The 23,978-nt window shown below is 40.0% G+C and overlaps 1 protein-coding gene and 1 pseudogene across 4 annotated transcripts; both read left to right on the top strand.

Moving 5' to 3' along the window:
• The first annotated feature begins 267 nt into the window (after positions 1 to 267).
• On the top strand, positions 268 to 23,057 carry LOC148723862 (receptor-type tyrosine-protein phosphatase S-like). 4 transcript variants are annotated; one of them, XM_088733483.1, is made up of 20 exons: positions 274 to 506; positions 2,679 to 2,785; positions 3,384 to 3,968; positions 5,248 to 5,547; positions 6,162 to 6,485; positions 6,935 to 7,252; positions 8,211 to 8,495; positions 8,593 to 8,892; positions 9,597 to 9,887; positions 10,151 to 10,456; positions 10,786 to 11,112; positions 12,028 to 12,157; positions 12,461 to 12,660; positions 17,748 to 17,932; positions 18,736 to 18,822; positions 19,040 to 19,285; positions 20,653 to 20,864; positions 21,221 to 21,261; positions 21,463 to 21,559; positions 22,485 to 23,057. In XM_088733483.1, exons 2-20 carry the CDS (start codon positions 2,719 to 2,721, stop codon positions 22,684 to 22,686), a joined length of 4,503 nt encoding a protein of 1,500 aa, XP_088589609.1. In that variant the 5' UTR covers positions 274 to 506; positions 2,679 to 2,718; the 3' UTR covers positions 22,687 to 23,057. The 4 variants fall into 4 exon arrangements, 3 of the variants coding, with proteins under 3 accessions (XP_088589612.1, XP_088589611.1, XP_088589609.1); XR_015991780.1 differs by lacking the exon at positions 21,221 to 21,261 and having other exon boundaries at positions 272 to 506; positions 22,485 to 22,655; XM_088733485.1 differs by lacking the exon at positions 10,786 to 11,112 and having other exon boundaries at positions 272 to 506.
• LOC148723863 (uncharacterized) lies at positions 15,638 to 17,723 on the top strand (annotated as a pseudogene).
• Positions 23,058 to 23,978: the final 921 nt, after the last annotated feature.

The following is a 23,978-nucleotide window of genomic DNA, read 5'->3' as shown; positions in this document are numbered from 1 at the left end:
GTCCCGAAGTTGGTAACACAAGTAGCTATAATTTTTGAACCTTGCAACGAAAATTTAAGGGGAAAAATGAAATTGAAAAAACATGATGATCAATATCGCGCTAGCGATCTTTTGCCTTCTAAACTTTTATGATCGCTTTTGACGAAACGAGGTTATTGGAAAATGCAAAATAGAATTCCCTTACTTAAAGCACAGAATAGCTGATGGACATTTAATATCCAACTAGTTGAACGAAACTGACTGTGTTGATGATTGTACGATAGATCCTCCAATGGAGAGATGTTTTCCATGCTCAGTAACTGACAGACTCTAAAAAGTCACCTGCTTGTTTTAATTGAACTTGTGTTCCCGTATTTCTCAATATTGGACCATAATGGGCTAAATGATATATCTTTAGGCTAAGTTAAAATGGGTGTCTCCAAACGCTGAGAATTGTGGTGGAAAATCCACACTTTTTTGATCTATTGGTAACAACACAGGATAAACCTACTTAACTGAACAACAAGGTAAGAAATATTTGATGATCTGGAGTTAGCACATTATGTTCACGACATTGAAAAACAAGCTAAAAAAAGGAAATTTAGTATTTCTATCTTTACCCCAAATCCATCACTCAGCATCAGGAAAATTGAAAAAAAAAAAAAAATAAAATAAATGCAGTCAATTCAAATGTCTTCACCTTACTGAATAGGAAGCTGAAAGCATGGGGTAAAATTTTTGTTTCCAATGATTTCTTCGTTCACCGTTTGCCGTCAAGTTCACGCTTAATCGTTATCGTAAAATAAATTTGGCACGGTCGTCTTTTCTTCGCACCAGCCAAAAATTGAAAGGAAACCCTCTTATTGTCTAAGGAAACTAGAATATCCAAAACTACCTAACTTAATACAGGCATGCTAAAATTGTATCAAACATCTGGTTGTTTAGCATTTCCTTAGCATTTGACTAATGCTTTCAAAGCGATATTTTGAGGTTTACTTTCAGAAATGTTGACTTGGCCTCCTTAGTATAAAACACGCTATGTTGGTTAGAAAAATCTCTTTTTTTAATCATAAATTTGTTCTTCAACCAAAAATTTATATCAGAATGACCTAAAACTCTGGCGAAATTACAGATATTGAGGAATTCGGGGTCGCAGCAGCTTCAGTGTGATTAATGATTAATCACGTAATACCAGTTTCGTTGAAATAAAGCAGAATTTTGGGGACGTCGTTAAAGGGCCACACTACGACCAGTATGCTTTGTGCGCCATTGTTATTGTTATTATCCGGGAACTCGATACTTTCAGTCTCATGCCAAACCGAACGGAAACGGACAACGGCAGTAGCTTTTACCAACATTTTCATGGAAAAATAGGAGAAGGGTACATATCAGCCAGAGCACAACTAAACCGCTACTTTGGAAGAGGTATACTTACGAGGTTTTCTGTCTGTGGAACAGAACCAAAGAAAGAATAGAAGAATTTGTAAGACGGGCAAACAGCTACATTCTGTACATTGTACCACGATACTATCGTTATTCATGGCTGAAATATAAGACTCAGAGGGTACACACAAAAGTGTATGAAAGCGACTGGTTTAACAGTGAATCGACCCTTGACGTCCAAACGCAATACAAAGAGACGAAATCCTTCGAATACTTGACTTTTTCACTTGTGTCATTCGCCAGGTGCAAAGAGAGGATTCGTTAAAAGAGAAGCGTCATCCTTTTTATACGTAAAATTATCTGTCACGCTCCGCGTTTAAGTAAAAATCACAATGTTTGGAAATACGATGAAAGAGTATCACGATGAAATTTAGTGGAAATGTATCCCTGAATTTTATCTCACCAAGATTGAAAGATAACTCAAAACCTTACATGGGACTAGGCTTAAGATCGATTGCAAACTTTTCCCGACGTTTCCCCGTCCGACGCTGAGAGTAGCTTTCTATTTCCCTTTCCTCCGAAATGCTGTAGCAGGCTTCTGCAGCAGACCCGCTACTCATTTTCTAGTCAAATCCTGACGCTGCCTCTCGCTCATTCCATGCTATTAAATTTATTAAATCGAATATAATACGGCTGCTTTCCATCTAGCAGGACGACCTTTTTTCGATGGCTTCATTTCCGCAAACACGGAATTCAACGACAAAAATACGCAGTCAATAGACATAGACACTTGAAGAAAGTAGATGAGGTACAAAAAGCCGGTTCTCGATCAGGATTGAAAAGATTTAGTCGAATAACATTGCACACACGGTAGGCTTCCCTTTTCTGTAAAACAGAACATACTGAGAAGGCCACTACCCTTGCAATACATTCTGGATTAGCGTAGCCCTTAAAGGTTTTTCTCCCAAAAATCATCAAATCATACAAAAACTAAAAAAAAAATATATATATTAAATAAAGTAAAGCAAACAAAGTAAACTGCGAATTGAAACCAAAGTGCTTATTTGCCAAGAGGAAAAGACTAATAACATACTGAGAAACTCAGATCAAGTTCCTGCTTTGGAATTACTTCCTTTTTTAATAAAAAAATAAAAGGAATGGAGTATCGATATTCAAGTTTCCTTTCTAAATGGCAATGCTGACTTCTCCATTCAGTCTTATAATGATAAAATGCCCAAATGTGACTGGAGCTTCCATTTCTTCGCAAGATTTGGGCTCTTGTATCTCTCTAGAAACGTGTGTTTTCTTTCTTTCAGATCTTGCTTCAGTGTATTCCTTCATGTGAGGATTAAAGCGATGGAACGTTGTAATGTCCTCTTCGCTTTTTATTGTCTTTGTATAGCTCAACTAACTGCAGTAGCGGGTATGTACAAGGGCATGTGCCCGTAATTTTTGTTATTATAGGACCTAACTGTGCCTATATCGCGATTTAATTAATGTATGATAATTATTTTCGAATAACAATAGTCTTCTATTGGCCAAACGCAGGAAACAAAGAATTATAATATTATTTCACTAGGCGTTTTTTCTAAAGCTGGGGCATATCAGGAAGGGAACTTCCTGAGTTTTTTTGCCTAAATACTTTCTTTGCTTTAGCTCGCTAAAAATGTATCAAAAACAAACGTTTCGCTCCTTATTCCTGGATCCCCTATGTTTTTCTTACGGAGTCTTTCCCCCCTACCTTTCTCAGAAATACCAGAATTTCAGGTATGGCATATTCATCAGAAAATCAGATTGAGACAAAAAATTGTAATAAACGCCCTAGTTGTAATTCTTATTTTCGCAGTCTCAATTAAATCGTCTTCCAGGTTATTTTAAGCTCAGCTTCTTTCGTTCTGCCTCCGCTCTCAGCCGATGTTCCACGAAAACAAAATTAATACTCTTGGCAAATTTTACGTTCATATGTTTTCCATATGTTTAATTTTCAACTATTTGAATTATCTTTTCAAAATTTTTTGCAGTTGATGGCCAGTGTGGGAATGGGCCAGACATAGCATTCATTTTGGATGCATCTGGAAGTATAGCACCTATCTATACGAATGTCCGAGGATTTGTGGCAAATGTCACTCAGGAAATCTTCATGAGATGTGAAACGCTTAATGCTGCGATAGTGTTTTTCGGCGAGGAGGCTACTGTGGAAAAAAACTTTTCCCCGGTATTCAGTTTAGATGTGTTCCTCTCTAGATTATTCGATGCCCCTCCGCCTATGCCTGGTGCAAGAACAATGATACACAAAGGTTTAGAAGTGGCTTCAAGAATGGTGTTTCGATTTTCTCGGAAGAACGTATTAAAAATCGCAATTTTGATTACTGATGGGGTACAAACGCTACCTCACGATCCATTTGCGCCCGCAGAGGAACTTAAGAAGCAGGGTGTTCGCATTTTGGCCGTCGGCATAGGTTCTTTTATTGATATGCATGAACTTCAAGAAATCACAGAGGGACGAAAGGAAGACATCATTCTTATGAGTTACTCTTCTGACTTCTCATTCTCTTCTCTTCATCCTTCGATAAACCTATTGGTCAAAATGGTTATCGCGGCTGCTGGTAAGGGTAATTTTTCAAATTAGATTATTGAACCTGTTATTAAGCAGTTATTGATTGACATACATTACATTTAATTATATAGGAAAATTCATTACCTGACTAGTGAATTCCGCGATTCGTGCAAGATCGGTTTTCGCAATTTTTGCAATTCATTGCGGAATTCACGAGTCGGGTGATAGGTTTTCCTTGAATTGCACAACTGAAAAAAATTGGAAAAGAAAAAGAGAAACAGCAATAATTTCGTTTGTTTTTATCCCGGGCGCGAAACAAGAGATGCGAAACAATATCACTTAGCCTCCTTTTCAACTCGTAATTCCACGCTAAATACCTTGCTTCGTTAACCAATCAGAATGCGACTTTGTTTAATTATGCTACTCAAACAAAAATTATAGAGAACTTGGAGAGCGAAGAATACTAAGTGCGAAGTCTAGTTCAATAGACTGACGGAAATGGTGCGTGATTAGTCATGATACAGGTGCGTTCACTTTGAAAAGTGAATGAAAGTTTTAAGTTCTCAGTAGGAAAATCTCGTCCACAAGGTGCTCAAAGGATTTGGAAATGCACTTATCATCTGTTTTCAAAGAACCTAGCTGCATCCTTTGGGCATGGACATTAGTTTCTTATCGTGTTACAAACTACAAGCCGCCGTGAGAGTTCAAAAACTTTGTCGGAAGTTTCGTTTTCAAGCTTTATCTTGCTAGATTGAAACTCATAGCCAATACACACAATGAAGAATCGAAGTTCTCAGGTTTATATCAGTTAACACTATAATTTAATTTTCACCATGATTAAGGGGTCACTTCTATTAAGCAATCCCTTGGTTTTCTTCGAATTCCACCCGAATTGAGCGGTCATTTAAAGCGGAACTACATATAAAGTAATAATCTCTTACCTAAGAATAATATTTCCTGTAAAAATTAGTATAGAGTCATCCTCCGAATTCAATGTTGGTTGTATTTCTGAGCGAGTTTTATATATTAAGTGGCCAATTATGGTATAAATGACGTTTTTTGTCGTTTCTTTATAATATTACTTGTCTGTGGAAGCTGTATTAAGCGGTGGGTGACCGCTTAATATAGGTTTGACAGTATATGTATTGGTGTCGACAGACGGATGGCCCAATGACTGAAAAAAAAAAAAAAACTCGTGCCGTTAAACTTTTCCTGGTCAAGTGTTGGAAAGAATCTCGGTCTTTATTAGGCAATTCTCGCGAGAATAATTCGTGTAAACGTCAGGACAATTAAATTGAATAACAGTTTTTGTTTTGTCTATTGAACAGATAATCCATCAATTCGTGTAGCGGAGGATTCTATACAGCTTTTTTCCGGAAGAAAGGCCGTCATATTCTGCAACGTGACCGGCCGACCCCTTCCAACAGTGACGTGGTTCATGGATGGCATGGAACTCAAAGATGGTGATCTCAACCATTCAGTATCCCTTAAAGAGGAGAAACAGGAGGATAATATTTATTCATCATTACACCTTTCTGAAGTCGACAGACATCATGCTGCTAACTTCACCTGCGAAGCCAAGAACAAGTATCTTACAAGATGGCGTGTTATTAAAGTATCAGTCGCCTGTGAGACAATGTTTTCATCATCATTTTATTTATCTTTTATTTGTATTTAGATATATAAGGTTTTAATTTTTATTCAGTGTAAAGCACTATTGATCTGTACATGTAAATAGGGCTATACAACTAATTAAAATTTATTATTTATTTATTATATCTCCTCAATCACCTATCTAATAGACAAATACATGAACTATCTATTTATTTCTGTATTTATTTGAAATTATTGAAAGTTGGTAAAGTGACAGACGTCTGTCAGATTCACCTACTAAAACTTTTTGCAATTTGAATTAACCAACTTCGAGAAACTAATGAATGAAGGCTGATAGTTTCGAAAGAAACTGTTTGGGGCTGCGTCGGTGGGAGTAACGAAATAATTTGGATACATCAACAAAGTTGAAGTGGTAAATTGGCCACCGTAACAATTACAAAAGCTGACGTTTCGAGCGTTAGCCCTTCGTCGAGAAACTAACCCTCCTTTTTTCCTATTTCAATTTATTGGTCGTTAACTATTATTATTATCATCGTTATCACTGCAAAACCAATACCGTCAATTTTAATTTTTTAAGAGAAAATCGATGATTATTTTTTAGTAAACGTGGTTTTTCTCTCTCGCGTAGGTTCACCAACCGTTCCTGAGCTTACTGCAAGATATCGTCAAGTTACATCAGGCTTGTCAAATGCCACATTAAAATGTCATGCAAACGGCCTGGATTACAACAAGTTGCATTTCTATCACTGGCAGTGGAGATTTCAAGGCCATGCCATAAAAAATGAAGGAAATTACAGCATGTCTAATCACATTTTTCCTCCCAACTTTTGCCAGCAATCGAAAGGGTCTACAGTTCTTCGTATTACCAAAATTTCTAAAGAATATTTGGGTCAATACGTTTGTGAACTGCTACAGTCTAATACTACGCTCGCGGTAAACGACATTTTATTGGGTAAGATATTCATTTGCTTACGCTACCATTGTCTCAGCGTCTAACGCTCTCGTGCAGATCAGAAATCCTGTAAAAGCTCCGCTCAAAAATTGGAGTTTACTTTCTCAGCTATTGTCCCTCCATATCTCGCTCATGAGTCAAAGGCCCCTTAAAAAATTCTCAACTTCAAATAGTTTCTACAAAAGCATCTGAAAAAATTCTAACCTTCAAGTAATTTCTACAAAAGCTCTCCTAAAGGACAAGATTAATGTTTCTGAAATATCTTCGCTGTACTGTTGACTAAGTTCCGATATTTATTTACTCATCTTTTCTCCCCTTTTTCTCCCATTAATCCTTCCATCCACCCACTCACTCCTCCATTGATTTGCTAACCCGTCAATCCGTTCATCCAACGCCCATATATTAGCCAATCAGCAAGGCAATCTCGTTTCGTATAATTTATCCTCTAGTGGATTTTAGAACGGTAGCGCCTCCAACAATTCTGAGCTCAGAGTCAACCGATTGTGGAAGTGCCATAACAGTGAAGTGGAGCCCCCCGACCACTACAGAGCCTAAAACCAATGCAATCTATGGTTATGAATTTACATTGAGATCCATCAATGAAAGATCGAGGCGGAACGTTAGTGTCCTAAGGGAAGTAGACTCACACAAATTTGACGGACTTCAGATGAACACAGTCTATGAATTCAATATCCGAGCTAAATATTCCAATAGCTCGTTAACAGTTATCAGTCCTTGGAAAAAAGAATTTTTGGCAACTACTACAGGTAAGCGAGGGAATCAAATTTTATTGGTTGATTTAATATCATGGCGTTGTTCGCTCTTCCCTGTTTTTTTCAATTCAGTTTAAAAGAACTAACAAATACGAACATCGGCGCACTTCTGGAATATGGAATGTAATATCATCAGTACGGCAAAAATAATAGAGCGACCTTAGTAACGTGTCTTTGAGACCCGTTAGGTGTTGAGCTGCAGTAATTTCATTGGAGGTTCTATAATGGATGTTTCTGACCCGCTGCAACTTTCACTCAGTAACTTCTTATGGTAACACCTTTTGAGCTATAACTAGGCATTTCTTTTGTTTCTAACTTCAAAGAAAAATTAAAGGAAATGTGATATAGTCTAGGCTCCATAGGATAAGCTTTGAGAAATAAAGAAATAATCTCTTTGCATGACTTGATCACGTGATCAACTCTCGGTAACTACGAAAACAGTTCACTTTTGAAATCTTTCCTTAAGCATTACGGGGCTCATATCTCCTTTTTAATTCAAAACAGGCAATTTGAGGGAAATATTTAACGACAGTTTTGAAATTAATAAAATTTACAAGGATTTGTATGGAAAACTACGTCAGCGTGACTGGGTGGCAAAAGTAGTTTTTCTCATACAAATGCTTTTACCTTTCGGCGACCTTTGCAATCGGTACTTTTGAGATATACGGCTGAAACTTCTCAGGCTACCTAATTTTAAAATACTCTTTCAACAACATTTTTAAAAGTGAACTGTTTTGAGTCTCCCGAAAGTTGATCACGTGCTCAAGTCTTGCAAAGAGCCTATCTGTTTGGTAGGCTTCCTCTATGTGCTTCACTCCGACTTAATCAAAGAAATTTGTATTATTACTTTCGTGTAACGCTACATTAAATCAAGTTGAACCAAAAATTAAAATTCCTTAAAAGGTATCAACAGCCATTGAAATGATTAGTAATTGTCGTTATTTCTTTGCAGATATTCCAGGTGGATTTAATATAAAGGCGATTCCATTTGGCTGCAGTGCTAACCTGTCGTGGAATGCTCCCACCCCCAACGGCTGCCCAGTAACTCGGTATACAATTCACTTCAGAAACGAAAGGAGCGGATGGAATATGATTAATTTGCAAAGGTCAAACGTAAAGGATTATCGTCTCAGGTTAAACTGCAGCGAGAACTACTACATTATGGTTTTTGCTTGGAATCAACGGGGACATAACGACTACAGTTGGAAGTCTGTGCTGTCCGTACCAACGGAAAATGGTAATAGCTTTGGAGTTTTTTTTGTTGATGACTGATTTGCTTCCCTATCAGAATAACACAATGTAGGTACTAGCGTTTTTTCTGATTACGTTTAAAGGGGTACCTTTTGAACCAAGTATTACGAAAATTAAAAGGAGGCAATGTGGGGAAATGGAGATATCTTGGAGGCGATCTTACTCTGATTCTTGGGGAGGCTCAGTGACAGATTTCCAAGTCCAGATAAGAATGCAAGGTGGTGATTGGCGTAACTGTAGTCACTTCCTTTCAAATGATACATGTTTCTTCAATGGTTTGCTCACTGACAATAATGAAACTCCAATCAATATTCGCGTTAGAGCTTTAAACCGGAAGGGGTTCAGTAATTGGACGAATCGTACATTCTTCATTGACCGCGTAGGTAAGTGATACCTTTCCTCTTAGCATGCGATAAAAACTGTCCGTGCAGAGGTGAGAATAATTTTCTTCCAAAATTTTTTCAAGCCTATTGAACGCATAGGTAGGACGGATGGAAGGATACACGGCTGCAAGGATGGATGAATGGTTGGGTTGCTGGATGGCTGGGTGAAGGAAAAAATGGTTGGATGGATGAATGAATGAATGGAGGTGTGGATGGATGGATGAATAGATATATGGATTGATGGAATAAAGGATGGATAGATGGATGGACGGATGGAGGGATGGGGGAATGAATGGATGGAAGTAAGGATGGTTGTAGGGATGGAAGGATGGCTGGAGTGATGTAGCCGAAGTGGATAGATGGAGGGATGGGGTATAGATGGATGGAGGTAAGAAGGATGGATGGAGAGAAGGATGGCTGGAATGATGGATGGCTGCACGGAATGACTGATAGGTGGATAGATGCATGTACGTATGTATGGACGGATGGATACGTAGATAGAAGTATAGATAGATGGAAGGAGGGAAGGATGGATAGATGAATGGATGGATGGATAGATGAACGGTTAAGGCATGGATGGATGGTGGGTTAAAAACAAACACGAACTAAAACAAGTGTATTGTGATAAAAATATGGCCGTTTATTTAGATTTTCATTCTTATCCTAGCTCAAGCTCCTTACGTTATGTTTTTCTTCTTTTTTAGGTAGGCCTGATGCACCACAGATTATATCCAATGGTTCAACAGTTCCTGAAAGAAATGTAACTGTAACTTGGAGACATCCTGAATATCACAATTGCAATATTAACATGTACTCCGTTTACTTCAGAGTGATAGAACCACTTGTTGAGAGCTGGAGCCAAATAAACATCTCGGGAGTTACAAGTTATCAACTACAGCTTCAATATAGCCAAAAATACGAAATAATCATCGCGGCTTGGAACAAGGTGGGACCAAGTGAAAACAGCTCAGCCTGGAAAGTAAGAACAGCTCAAGGTAGGGCAGTTACACAATTGTATTGATTACTATTGGTGCCTTTTGTTCCCCAGTATTTCAGGATGAACTTTTAATCATTCATTTCTTATAAGAGATCATTCTTGGAAAAAATCTGGTTGATATGAAAAGGGAATCATTTTCTTGATTAAACATAAACAATGTTCTTACTTAAATTTAGGGTGGGTTAGGCACCCATTTTTACTGAAGTCGAGGTTGAACTTTCGTTGGGCGTTCTTCTTGCTTATTTCAATTTCTTTTGTCAGATGTTCCATATAAACCAACCTTGCATCCTCCAATTTCGGGAGAGTGTAACTCTCTCAACGTGACGTGGAGTCCTCCGAAACCTGGGGCATTAGGAGATCCTGTGATCGGATACCTAGCACAGATCACAAAGGCTGATCTCAAAAAAGATTGGAGTAACTGCACGTTATATAACATATCCAAAACAAGTACATGTCTGTTTACACAGCTAGAGAAATATACCAAGTATCGTGTGAGAGTACTTGCAAAAAATAGACTTGGATACAGTTTGCCATCCGACACCAAGGAAACATTCACAAACCTAGCAGGTACAATTTCTTTAGCAGGTGTAAACTTGATACGGTTATTTTCTCTTCCTACTATCTAGCCTGTTTCACAGTGTTGTAGAATAATGATTATTCAGTTTCATATTATTCTACGTTATTCCTTGAAGACACGAAAGGAAACGAGCTATCCAAACCTCTTTTCTTTCGCCCATCGGAAGAATTTGCAATCTAGGGTTGATTTCTTACATGATCATTCGCGATACATCTTTAGTCCATTGTAAATCAAAAACGGTAACGTAATAGTCGTGTTTACCACACTAACGTTATGTTTTTACGTTTTATACCCTTGCTCTACTTCACGAAAATGATAGACCGTCCTGGTAAACCTGAAATAGTCAACCGAGAAGTTTCAGGATGTAATATTACACTAAAGTGGACCTCACCTAAATCCATTGGCTGCCCGATACTCTTTTACACAATCAGCTACAGGAAAAAAGGAATTAATAATGACAACACTTGGACAGATCTTAATGTAACAGATAAGGGAGTCAACCAAATGGAACTTATGCTGAATTGCTCCACGACCTATGAGTTTCAGGCCAGGGCCTGGAATGAGCTAGGGGGTGGAGATCTGTCTTCATCGCAGTCACAAAGGACAGACGACTTTATAATCTTTCGGAGAATGATTGGATATCATGGTATTGACAATTCATCAATGTGTATGATGCACGATCCTCGCAGTAGATAGCGCTATTTATGCAATAGCGAAAATCAAACCTGAAAAAAATCAGGCCTGAACGGGATTCGAACCACTGACCTCTGCGATACTAGTGCAGCGCTCTACCAATTGAGCTAACAAGCCAACTGGGAGCAGGCCGTTAAGTTGATTCGAAATAAACCCGTGAAAGTGATAAATCAGATACAATGAATATATGAAGCTCATATATTTTGAACTGCGGTATTAGATACGTATGATGCACGATCCTCGCAGTAGATAGCGCTATTCATGCAATAGCGAAAATCAGACCTGAATTCAGTGGTTCGAATCCCGTACAGGCCTGATTTTTTTCAGGTCTGATTTTCGCTATTGCTTAAATAGCGCTATCTACTGCGAGGATCGTGTATCATATGTATCTAATACCGCAGTTCAAAATATATGAACTTCATATATTTCATTGTATATTACTGGTAACGATATCAAGTTCATGAATGTATCTAAACTTCGTTTGAAACACATGAGTTATTGACAAGGAGATTTTTAAATAAAGAGCAAGTGTATTGAAAGTGGAAATTACAAGCTTTTACATTGGCAGTTTTTTAAGCTTTAATTGCAATTGGTTTGCTGAATAACCTTTACTCTCCTCCAAAAGTACGAAAGATTTCTCCACCAACTGACAATCTTGCCTCAGCCAACAAAGTTGAGATCAACTCGACAAAACGTTCCAAACATAAAAGTAGGAAAGCCTTTCTCTCTTGGAGAACATCAAACTAAATAAGGCTAATTTATGGCTGCGTGACAGGCACCTCAAGGACTGGTCCTAAAGTAATAAAATGGTAAAACGTTTAAGTAATTTTCGCAGGCCGCATAGATAGTGATATTTTTTTTGCTGTAGATCCTCCGCCGTTAGATCTGGGTAGCCAAATCGCACTGATCGTTGCCGGCGTTGTTGTTTTGGTTGCCCTTCTACTGTTCATAAGAGTGTGGTACTACTACAGGAAGCGGGCATCAAAACAGGTCAAAAGGTATTTCTGCACTTTCAAATTGCTATCATTTAAATTTAAATTTATCCCTCCCCAGACCTAACACTTCATTCTATTTTGACCAACAAAATCATTACTGCTCCAGCCAGGAATATAATCTTCGAGTAAATTTGAGCTGTTGGGCGATTTCTTTAGTGTGATAATTTTCATTAATATCGTTATAATCATCAATTTCTTACTTGCGGAGACCAGCTTTGTCTTACAACTGATGCGGAAGTAAACTTGTTTTCGGATTAAGGATTATGATGCCGCTAAACTCAAAAAAGTGTATTGATTTTGATTAAGGACAGTCAATGATGTTCATGTCTTGGAGCAGTGCGAAATTCATCCATTAAGAACAGAATTTGTTGGGGACCTAGGAGAGGGAGCATTTGGGAAAGTTCATAAGGCGATGCTAAAGGACGGATTAGATTACCTAAAAAAAAATTATGACGCTATTGGTGAGGCGAGGCGACAAAAAATTGTGGCAGTAAAAGAACTTCATGGTAAGTATGACTACGATCGAGTTCGATGTCATTATTACCATTTCATTCTTATGTTCATCTACCGTTTAAACTCCATCAGAAAGTTGCGAAAGTATTAACAATATCAAGAAATGAACCTAGTTCACTTATGTGGTCTAAGTTGTGTTATTTTTGGCGCGCTAATTATCTTGAGCTTTTCCTTTCAGATATTTATGTGGTGCTTGCCAAAGCTCGAGTCTATCAGAGAATTTTTTCGGGAAAAACATTCTTACATTAAGGCTTATAGCTAAAGGCAAAGATGTAGTCTTATCAATGTGCTCGTAACTCCTAAAACGCTTAACAAGACAGTGGGATTTGTTTCTTCTTCACTCCCTCTCCGACTGATACTCGCAATACTGGTGCAGAGCGCAGCCCCGCGCGGTCTGGGTACCACATTAAAAAAAGTTCAAAGCGTTCCTTCCTTCCTCTTTCGTCCGTGGCGTGCTACGGTGGACCACATCTTCATTTTATGAATTATTTATTAGGTTTTCCTCTACATTTTGTGCTCATCATGGCTGATTCTACATCAGAGAACGTAAGTTGTGTTTCGTTTTCTATGTTTTTAACCTCTTTGATAGAAGATGGCAACTCTTTTCAGCGGATTGAGCGAGATGTTTTCGTAGATTCCTTTCGCACCGACGATGTTAATATCCCAAAGGCATGTGTCATTGACCGCCTTTATTGTCCTTTAGGGAAATGTGAGTCAGTCGGCTCCGACTGGAATGGCGGAGGTCGCTTCACCTGCGTTGGAGAAGCGTATAGAGGTGTCCATTGCGAAGTCTCAGCCGGGTCTTCTGGCAAAGTTTCTTTCTTCTGGTGGCCTTGTTGCATCGCAAGAGCCTTCCAGTAAGAGCCTCACAACCGATGTTCCCAATCAGAGGAGGAAACCCCAGGGTCCTCCGCAAGGGGTGAACGTTTCTATGCAACAGAAGATGATGTTGAGCTCTCTTCGGAGCTTCTAGATCTCACCACCAAAGCTTTTACAAAGGCCTTGACCAAGGATAAATGGAAGGAGCTTTCAGCCAGTTACCCCCCGATTAAGGGGGCTGACGGATTCATGCGTGCACCCACCATGGAGGCAGGCATGAAGGAAGAAATCAGGAAAGTACATGGCCATCAGAAGACCAACGATGTTTTTGCCTTTGTCGAAGGGGTTTCTGAGCAACAGGGTCCCTTTATCACGGTGGCCAGGCCAATCCGGTCAGATCCTGATGTCATTCGGGAGATGTTACAAGATGCTCTCATCATGCTGGGCGATGCCAATGCCCGTCTGAATATCTGGCGGCAGCGTCGCTTCTCCGACTTCCTGACTGATCTGAGGAAACGGACTTTACGTGAGGGCATACCAACAGATAAGCATCTGTTCCCTCACCAGTTTCATGAAAAAATAAAGAGCGAGCATGATCACAAGGCATCTAACTCCAAACTGATTTGTAAGCCGAAGGAAGGCTAAGCACCATTAGGTCGGTCCCAGTCCTTTCGTGACTCCTTCTTCAGAAGGGGACAACAGGCTGGAGCAGACAAGAAAAGAACGTGGGCCTACAAGTCGGATCGCCCAGTTGCTAACTAAAACAGGACCAGTGGAGGAGCCAGGCGCGCCTCAGCTTCCAACCTGTCGGCTAACAGCACCAGCAGTTGACTATCCGTCACCTGCTCATCCCCTCTTCCTCTCGGAGAATCAAACGGCAAACCGACTTGGAACTTTCTTGACGAGCTGGAACATTCTTACAACAGACAAATGGATCCTTCAAACTATTTCAGGGTACAAGATACCCTTTGTCAGAACCCCACGTCAGTGGAGAGCTCGCCCAATTGTATGCACTGAGCAGATTTCTTCCCAAAGAGAAGTTCAAGATGGAGGGGCTCCGCACGGCTCGCTCGCCCCTCCGCAAGAGCGATTACCTGATGAAATTCAACCTCAAGGATGCCTACTTCGCATTCCCACTCCACCAGGTATCGAAGAAATACTTACGTTTCCAGTTCGAAGGAAAAACTTTCGAATTCTGTTGCCTCCCATTCGGCCTCTCACTGGCTTCCAAAGTCTTCGCAAGACTCCTCCGTCCCATTATAGCGAAACTGCACACAGAGGGGATACGTTCAGTAATTTATTTCGACGATCTTCTCCTGATTCATCATCAGAAGGATACCCTATTAGAAATTTTCCATTACGTACGGAGGCTTTTGTCCAGCCTGGGTTTGATAATGAGACTCGAGAAATGCTCCCCAGCCCCCATGAATCGCCTAGTTTTCCTGGGTATTGTATGAGATACGACTCAAATGTCCATTGCACTGCCCAAGGAACAAATCCATCGGATTCAGGAGGCGTGCTAGGAAATACTAGAGTCTCAGGCAACTTCGCTTGGGGAGCTGTCAAGCTTATTAGGCGACATGAGCCACGCACCCCGGTCAGGTCTATGGGTGGCACCGCTTCATTACAGAGCCATACAACGGCAGCAGGCTCTATTTCTCCCCCGTCTAGGGTGGAGACTGATGTGTCAGATACCTTTGCCTCATCCTTCCCTGGAGGGCCTAACATGGTGGACGTCCCCAGCGCCACCCTCTTGCAACAGCCAGGACATCATCTCTCCTCCCTTCGACCTCACCATCAGGACCGATCCGTCTCTACAGGGGTTAGGTGCAACCTGCCAGGGCAGAACAACCGGGGGCCGCTGGAGTGTGGAAGAGGCGGATCAGCACATAAATTGCCTGGAACTCAAGGGAGAGATTCTTGCCTTGAAGTCATTCCTAGGGTAAGGAACTCAGTCACTACCCCAGGGTCTGGACCAACTTTTCCCTCATCATAATCTTCTGGAGATGGACAACACCACGGCAGTTGCGTATGTGAACAGAAGAGGCCACTCGGTCACCGACCCTGTCTCTACTGGCCTTGGATCTATGGTCCTTCCAGCTGTCAAGAGGTTCCTGGGTAACAGCCCGTCACTTACCAGGAGTGTTGATTATGGAACCGGACACAGGCTCCAGGAAATTCAATGCCCACAAGGAGTGGATGCTTCGAAAGGATATCTTCAGTGACATAACTCAACACTTTTATGTTCCAGAGATAGATCTCTGCCCTAATGGTTGCCCCGAACTGGCCGGGGCAGCCATGGTATGCTCAGATCCAGCTGATGCTGACCGAGGTACCATACACACTTTCCAAGGAGAGGTCACTGCTGTTGCTACCTTTCGATCCGGAGGCATTTCATCTCCTGTGGCAGTCACTCAACATGACTGTCTGGCCGATTTCAGGACAGCCTATCACGCAGCGGGTTTCCCTGAAGAGGTGACTAATATCCTTCTGGCATCGTGGTCCCAGTCCACCAAAAAGCGTTACCGGGGTCCTTGGCGAGCATGGTCCAATGGTGTTCTTCCAGAGACTTGTGTCCCTTCTCAGCTCAAGTTACAAATGTCTTGACTTTCTTGACAGAACTCTCAACTAGTCGGTATTTACAATATAGGACGCTGGCAGTGTATGTCTGCAATTTCACAAGGGCATCTGACAGCTTGCCAGACTAGACTTGGAGATCTTCCAGTGGTATCTCGTTTTATGAAGGGTATTTTTTAAATAATATAATAAGTTATATTATACTGATATTTTTTGCATGAAGCCACCCACTCCTCGGCTGAGGTCAACCTGGGATGTGAAATACTTGCTTGAGTTTCTCGCAGACTTGGATCCTCTAAGTGGTCTTGCCCTGAAGCATATATCCCTCAAGTTAGCTGCCCTACTGGCATTGAATTCTTCAGCTCGGGCACACGAGTTGGTCAAGCTGGATCTGAACTATGTATCCATAAAGAATGACTCCTGGGAGTTCACCTTAGCCGAACACACGAAGGTTTCGAGGCCTGGTCACTCTCCAAGACAAATATATATTTGTCTGCCTACCCAAACAACCCAAAGATTTGTGTGGTTCAGATTTTACAGGAATATCGTTCCAGAACTGAGACAAGGAGGACTTCTTCCCGCCTTCTTATCTCTTCTGTTAAGCCTTTTAAACCAATCACAAGTCAAACTATGTCAAGGTGGCTAGGGAAAGCCATGCAGCTAGGAGGGATTGTTTCCCACTTCACGAGTCATTCCACTTTGAGTGCTTCTACTTCTTGCGCAGCCCATGTGGGGGTCCCATTGGAGTCTATTATATTGGTAGCAGACTGGTCGTCTTCGGAGAAATTTAAGCAATTTTACCAGCGATCACCCGACAAAAGGGAATTTGCGAGAGCAGTACTTTCTGTTTTGCCTGATTAACTGTCTGAGGAACTTTCAGGCAGTTCATTGTTGTTGTTTTATCTTAGGGACACAGTATTCAGTAGTTTTCCTGGCCTAGTTGGTGTGGGACCTTAGGTTTTCCAGACTATGCTTTCCCTATTGACCTTCAGTGTCATGACTGAGTTTGTTTAAAAACTGAGCAGATGTCTACAGCTCCCCTTCTTGTGGGGGAGTTTCTCTGGAGCCTAGATTTCTGTAAGATTTACAGTACTGCTTATGTCATAGTTAGCTGAACAGTTATTAAAGCTGGTTCTTGTTCGGGTTTACGGGATACTCATGCCAGTAACTGCACCAGTATTGTGAGTATCAGTCGGAGAGGGAGTAAAGAAGAAATTATATTTCCCCGGAGGGAAGGTACTTACCTGACGTGGAGATGTAGTTCTTCGAACTTCCTCGCAGACTGGTACGAGCAATACTGTTCTCCAACCTGAGTCGGATTAATCTCCTCCCTTCCCTGTTACTGTCATTCGTGACCTTCGCGCTACTCTCTCAGAGGGAGCAAGGAACGCCTTGAACTTTTTTTAATGTGGTACTCAGACCGCGCTCGGCCGCGCTCTGTACCAGTATTGCTCGTATCAGTCTGCGAGGAAGTTCGAAGAACTACATCTCCCCGTCAGGTAAGTACCTTCCCTCCGGGAAAATATAATTTCTAAGCTCTCTCTACGCAATGTTAACGGAAAATCCGGAATCGTTCTAAGGTTTTCAGAAAGCCGTATGATATTCAAAATTTCGAAGTGCTCACTGCACATAAGTGGTGCATGCTGCACAGTCATCACAAATACATATGTCTTTTGTTAAAAAGAAAATGCCGGCGAAGAGCAGAGAAGACAATTTCTGGACGAAATAGACCTGATGAAGCAAGTTGGTAAACATCGGAATGTTTTGAGTTTCCTCGGCTGTTGGACCACGACCGAACCTTTCCTCCTGGTTATTGAGTACGTGGCTCATGGTGATTTGCTTCATTGGCTTCGAAGCAAGCGATCTCAGGTAATTTTCGTAAAACAATAGTCGGCTGATCGGGCGACATATATTGGATCCCCCACCTGTTTAGGTCATAAGTCACCTTGTCTAGAGTCGAACCTATCACGGTTCATGTAAGAATGCTCTTACGATTTGAAATGTTTGTGGAATGCTAACGTCTACAAACTGAACGACATTGAAGTAATCCCAATACTCTGGTGGAATGCAAATATTCCATGTGCAAAACTAATGATACAGTTAAGAAAACGAAAAGTGTCTTTAGACTCTAAATTGAATTATTTTCTTACTGGAGGGTTTAGTTTTACCAATTGACCTGATCATCCCAACTAACCACCATAAAGTTTCTGAAGCTGTCGTTTCGTGTGTGAGTACCTCGTCAGAACAAAAAGATGAATTTTGGGATGTGTAAGTTTATATGCGGAAAAAAAGGAGATATTGGTGGGAACATGGTAACGAGATAAACAAAAAAAATCAATGGAATGTAAAGAGTTCTTAATACAACATGGGGAGTAAAAATACCGCTTTGAAAAGCACGACAATCAAAGAAAGCTTAGCGGATATCTAATGTGATGGATTAAGGTGGTTGTATATTGTCACTGTTGCTTTTCATTGAAACCATTTACGTTAACCCTTAAGGGCTCTGTATATCTTTTCGAAATAGATTTCCTTTAATGGACTTATAATGACTTTTATTATGCCTTGTACACTTTGATCTTTTTTTTGGATGATATTTTCAAATAAAATTTATCTATTTTCTACTAAAACAACTTGTATTTATCATTTAATGTCAACAAATGTTCTTTGCTCAGATTAAAAGCCCGGCTGATAGCAATGCAAAAGAGAACGATCTGTACGCAGAATCTAGGAATGCTCTCTTCGGCTCATCCATTGATCAGGTAAAAAGTGCTTGCCAAACACATTGCAACATTTTCTCATAGTAACAGAAAATGTATTTCTCTTTTTATTTGGTCATGTGGTGAGGTTTGTAGCAGCATCTCCCCTCGTTAATATTTCTACGAAGTATTGTTTCATAATTATATACATTGGTTTATGTAAGGCATACTGGGGTACAGGTTACATGAAGCTTACTATCATTTGCTTTGAGAAATGCAGACTAAAGGTGAAAGTGATGGAAAGGGAGAGATACCAGAGGACGTATCCGAACCTCCCCATCCAAGGGATGTCCTAGGTCAACCTGCAACAGATGAAAGTAAAATACCACTGGTGGTTTTTTCAACTGCGGAAGCCGAGGGAGCACTTGGAACGTCCGGCAAGACAGATGAAGAGTGCAGCGTTGATTGTGAGTCATTCGTTCCAGCTGATTTATTGTCCTTTGCCTGGCAGATAGCAGGAGGCATGGTAAGAGGAAGCTGTTTGCAACAAAAGTTTGGAAACACCATTGCGCTGCAGCGCATCTTACTCCCTGTAGCATGCAATGTAGCACTTTCTAAAGTTCTTTGAAGAATAATATTTAAGGAACTTTAAAAAATTAAGTGACTATGAATGTTGTTACTACCCAGTCCGTTGCTGGTTACTTCTCCACATTATTTCAGGTTTACCTAGGTGGAATGGGGCACTTTGAAAATAAAGCATCTTGATTAATAACACAGTGACTTTGCCAAGTTGCAAACCAGGTCCAGCAGGCCAAGCATTGGGTCGGCGCGTCTGCCGCAATTTAATAAAGAGGCTCAATCAAAATTGTGACTAAATACTGTCGGAACTATGCGATCAATTTTATTGTCCAAATGTGCTTCGTAGAGTATAAATAACGCCCAAAACGAGTACAAATATATCGCGGTATTTGTACTCCAAAGAACATCTGGAGAAATCCACAATGAAATAACAATTTGGCGTATTGGATAATAAATCTCTTCTTAGACGTTTTGTTGTGTAGCATCGCTGAGTATTTTGACTCGTTAATTGTATTTTGACTCGCCCTAACGGCTCGTCAATATACGGCACAACTCTAAAAAATACTCCGCGACACTACACAACAGAACGTTTGATAAGAGATATTTATTATCCAGCTGTGCTTGGTATAGTGCAAATAACGCACTAACGCGTTTGTATTTTGACCAGCCCAATCAACTTAACGGCCTGCTCCCAGTTGGCTTGTTAGCTCAATTGGTAGAGCGCTGCACTAGTATCGCAGAGGTCAGTGGTTCGAATCCCGTACAGGCCTGATTTTTTTCAGGTCTGATTTTCGCTATTGCTTAAATAGCGCTATCTACTTCGAGGATCGTGCATCATATGTAAAAAAAGATAATGTAGTTTTACTCGTTGTTTTTATTTTGATTCGCTCTACGGGCTTGTCAAAATACGACACGACTCTTAAAAATACTCAGCGATACTGCATTCCAAAACGTCCGAATAATATATATGTAGCGCCCACAAAGTGATCTGTTCCTGCATGTTGGCGTCTTATGTATTGCCCGTTAATTTTACAAATCATGGTCGCTGGACGAGTAAATACTCATCAAATCCCGGGTGTTTAAATTGTCACCATAGCCCTGTTGTATATCGGTTGGATAGCTAAATCCAATGGATGGAGCTATGCAATGTATTATTCACTATCCTACGAATAATTAATAGCAAAAAGTTTTTGTGCCGTCTAACAGATAGAGATTTGTCCAGTAGATAGCTTTAGCTAACTTTCGAACAACCGGGGCCTGATAGCCAACTGTGATTGTTTCTTTTATTGAATCAAATATGTTTTAATTCTTCAGACTTATCTTTCTGGGAAAGGCCTCGTTCATAGAGATCTAGCGGCACGAAACATCCTTGTCGGTCATGGTAAAAGACTCAAGATTGCTGATTTCGGTTTGATGCGTGAAGTGTATCATGAAATGTATGAGGTACAGAAGCAGAAGAAACTGCCAGTTAAGTGGATGGCACCTGAGTCCCTTTATGAACAGATATTTACTTCTAAAAGCGATGTGTTAGTAACTTTTCCTTGTTTCATTACAAATTCAGTATCCAGTCATAAATTCTATTGACGGTGCATCATTTATTTATTGGCATATTAACGCATCTTTTTCTCTCATCTCTTTCACGCAATATTTCTCCATTTCATCTGAAAGGAACAACAATTCCGATATTCCTTTGTTATTTCTCTGCATCGAAGACCAATTATTGCCGACGGTTACCAAGGAGAGCCAAGTGTATTAGAAGGCTTCAGTTTATAGCTAATGCATCTCGATCCGGAATCGCGCGCGTAAACCTTTACCACAGCACATCTATACACAGGTCCACATACATTATTGTTATTATTCAATAACTTTTAATTCTTTTCAGGTGGTCGTATGGAGTGGTTCTGTGGGAAATTGCAACTGTTGGTAATAAGATCAAAATAGCTTATACTGCATGCTTCATTTTTCGTTCACTTCTTCATTCCTTTTTAACTCTGTCACCGAGCTGCATACGATCATATAACTGAATCAATAAATACCAAGGACCCCTCATGAAGTCCTCCGCTCAGTCAGGTCCTAAACCTTTAATTATGCTTCTTCATTGTATTTATTTATTTACCTGTTTAGGAGGCTCACCTTATCCACTTCTGACTAATGCAGAACTCATGAGATTTATCAAGACCGGACACCGGATGGAGAAACCTGAATTGTGCTCAGATCTAGTGTACGTAACTTGCCTCTAACTTAGTTTCGAATGTCTCTAAGATTAGTCACAATGAAAAGAGAAGTATATCTCTTAGAATGATTTCATTTTTCTTCAATTTCCAAAATATTGTTAATCAGAAAAAGACTCCCCTTACTAACCTCGTATGTTCCCTACCTCACCGACGAGTGGTCTCCATTTCAGTAGAGGAATGATAGCTTGTTCGATCGAGAAAACTGATTTTTTTTTGTTGAACCCCTAGCTTTTATAGAGTTCTTCGATCCACTTCTTACGCTTTCTCTCTTTATAATTTTTGTGATAAGCTCAAGTGTATAACTTGTCTATTTAGCGAGAATTATTCGCGCTCGTTTCTTTGTTTATTTATTGTCTTTTAAAGAATTGCAGCTTTTAAGTATTAACTGTTGATTTGTAGAGTTGACTAAGGAGAAAGAGTAGTAAGCGGCGAACAGAGAGCACTAGGATTCTAGAACACAACTGCCATGTTTATTTCCACCTCGTGGTCTCACGTTACCTATGATAATTTATACTAATTATGACAACAAGATGAGATAGGCGATCAACGTTAACCATCCCTTTGTTCATAGGAGAGAAGAAAGCACTTGGTAAACAAACTCGATTTATTTATTTTCGGAATTTCTTTAGCTGAGGACTCTAAGGTTTCTTTAGCGCAAAAAGAGTTTTATCGAGTCAAACATTATTTGAATTAGATGCATGAAACTGCATGGAAATTTCAAGTCGTCACTACTATATTATTTTCGCTTTTACAAAGGGCTATTGCTGGAAAGGTCACCATAGAAACTCTCCATGATGGTCATTCTACATCACAAACTCAGTTAATATAACCTAATTACTTTTACTGAATGGATATCGTTTGTCGTTGACCCTTATAAGAAGTAATCCTCATTGATGTCCCCATTCATTCTAGTTATTCTTTGATGCTGGACTGTTGGAAACAAGATCTAAATGAGCGGCCGAGTTTTCATGAGCTGGTTGGAAGACTGGAAGAGCTGATGAATCAGGAAGTTGAATACTTTGACTTTGACAAAGTGGACGAGTCGAAGGAATATTATCTGGTGCAAGAGGTCAAGACAAATGACGACGATTTGGATGGGGTTCATGATTTATAAAATTAACTGACAATGAAAATATTAGAACAACAGAAGCAGTGCTTTAAAAGTAAATCTTAGCCTTACAAGCCCATTTTTAAATCAAGCTTAATGAATTAACATTGTAAGCTTCAAGCAATCTCAAGCGCTCTCTTCCCTTGAATGGTTTTAAAAGCAAGAACGAGAGTCAAATGTTTTTTTCTTGGTCTGAGAAGTTAGGAAGTAATGTTCGAATGGATAAAAACTGTATGCTTGGACTGTGTCAGTGTTTTTGAAAAGCTTTGAGAGTACATCTAAGTTCTGATAAGTGCCTAAACCTTGGTCAGCCTGATAATAATAGTAATAATAATAATAATAATAATAATAATAATAATAAAAATAATACTAAGTTTTTTGGGTGTAGAATGTAGACTGAACTAGCATCCGTCATACTGACCATGAATGAAAAGCTATGTTACATATCTCAGAAGCACTCAGACATTACACTGAATGCCTGGACTTCAGCCTGGGTGAACCAGAAAGGATAGACAACACTTCCCTATGTTAACCATGAATGAAAAGCTAAGTAATATGTAAAATATCTCAGAAGCACTCAGGCATTACACTGAATGCCAGGACTTCAGTCTGGCTGACCCAGAAAGGACAGACAACACTTCCCTATGTTAACTATGAATGAAAAACTAAGTATGTCATATATCCCAGAGGTGCTCAGGCATTGCTCTGAATGCCAGGACTTGAGCCTGAGTGAACCAGAAAGGATAGACAACACTTCCCTATATGGCACATGAATGAAAAGCTAAGTATGTTATATATCTTAGAAGGGCTCACGTATCACACTGAATACCAGGACTTTAGCCTGGGTGAACCAGAAAGGATAGACAACACTTACCTATATGGACTATGAGTGAAAAGCTAAGTATGTTACATATCTCAGAAGTGCTCAGGCATTACACTGAATGCCAGGACTTCAGCCTGGGTGAGCCAGAAAGGATAGACAATGTAAAGATCCTGAAAGCTTAGGATTGAACAAGATTGAATATAACGATCTTTTAATGTCAGCCAACGTGTAGAACGTACAAACTACGTATTCTGAGCCCGCCGACTTGTCAGCGGTTGCCAATAATACCATACATTGTTACATGCCCTTTTTTTTTTAAAAAAGCTTTATTGTCCTATAGCCTGTAAAACAGCAGAAACGAATGACCATAAACAACCGAAAAAAATGACCGTAAATGTTCCATGTTCTTATGCTAAACCACATAGTCTTTAAGGTAAGAGGGTCTCTTGCTTGCCCTTCCTGACCGTGTTAGATA

The sequence above is a fragment of the Stylophora pistillata genome, chromosome 9 (assembly GCF_964205215.1).
Source record: "Stylophora pistillata chromosome 9, jaStyPist1.2, whole genome shotgun sequence".
Lineage (NCBI taxonomy): Eukaryota > Metazoa > Cnidaria > Anthozoa > Scleractinia > Pocilloporidae > Stylophora > Stylophora pistillata.
The sequence above is the reverse complement of the archived record's forward strand: the minus strand, read 5'-3'. Positions and strand labels throughout refer to the sequence as shown.

Bases quoted from the DNA above. Each gene is read 5' to 3' on its own strand.
- LOC148723862 (XM_088733483.1), top strand. From the start codon at position 2,719: ATGGAACGTTGTAATGTCCTCTTCGCTTTTTATTGTCTTTGTATAGCT. The intron at 12,158-12,460 runs GTATTTCTGCAC...ATTTTGATTAAG, and splicing joins GCATCAAAACAGGTCAAAAG to GACAGTCAATGATGTTCATG. The intron at 21,262-21,462 runs GTAATAAGATCA...TTACCTGTTTAG, and splicing joins GTGGGAAATTGCAACTGTTG to GAGGCTCACCTTATCCACTT.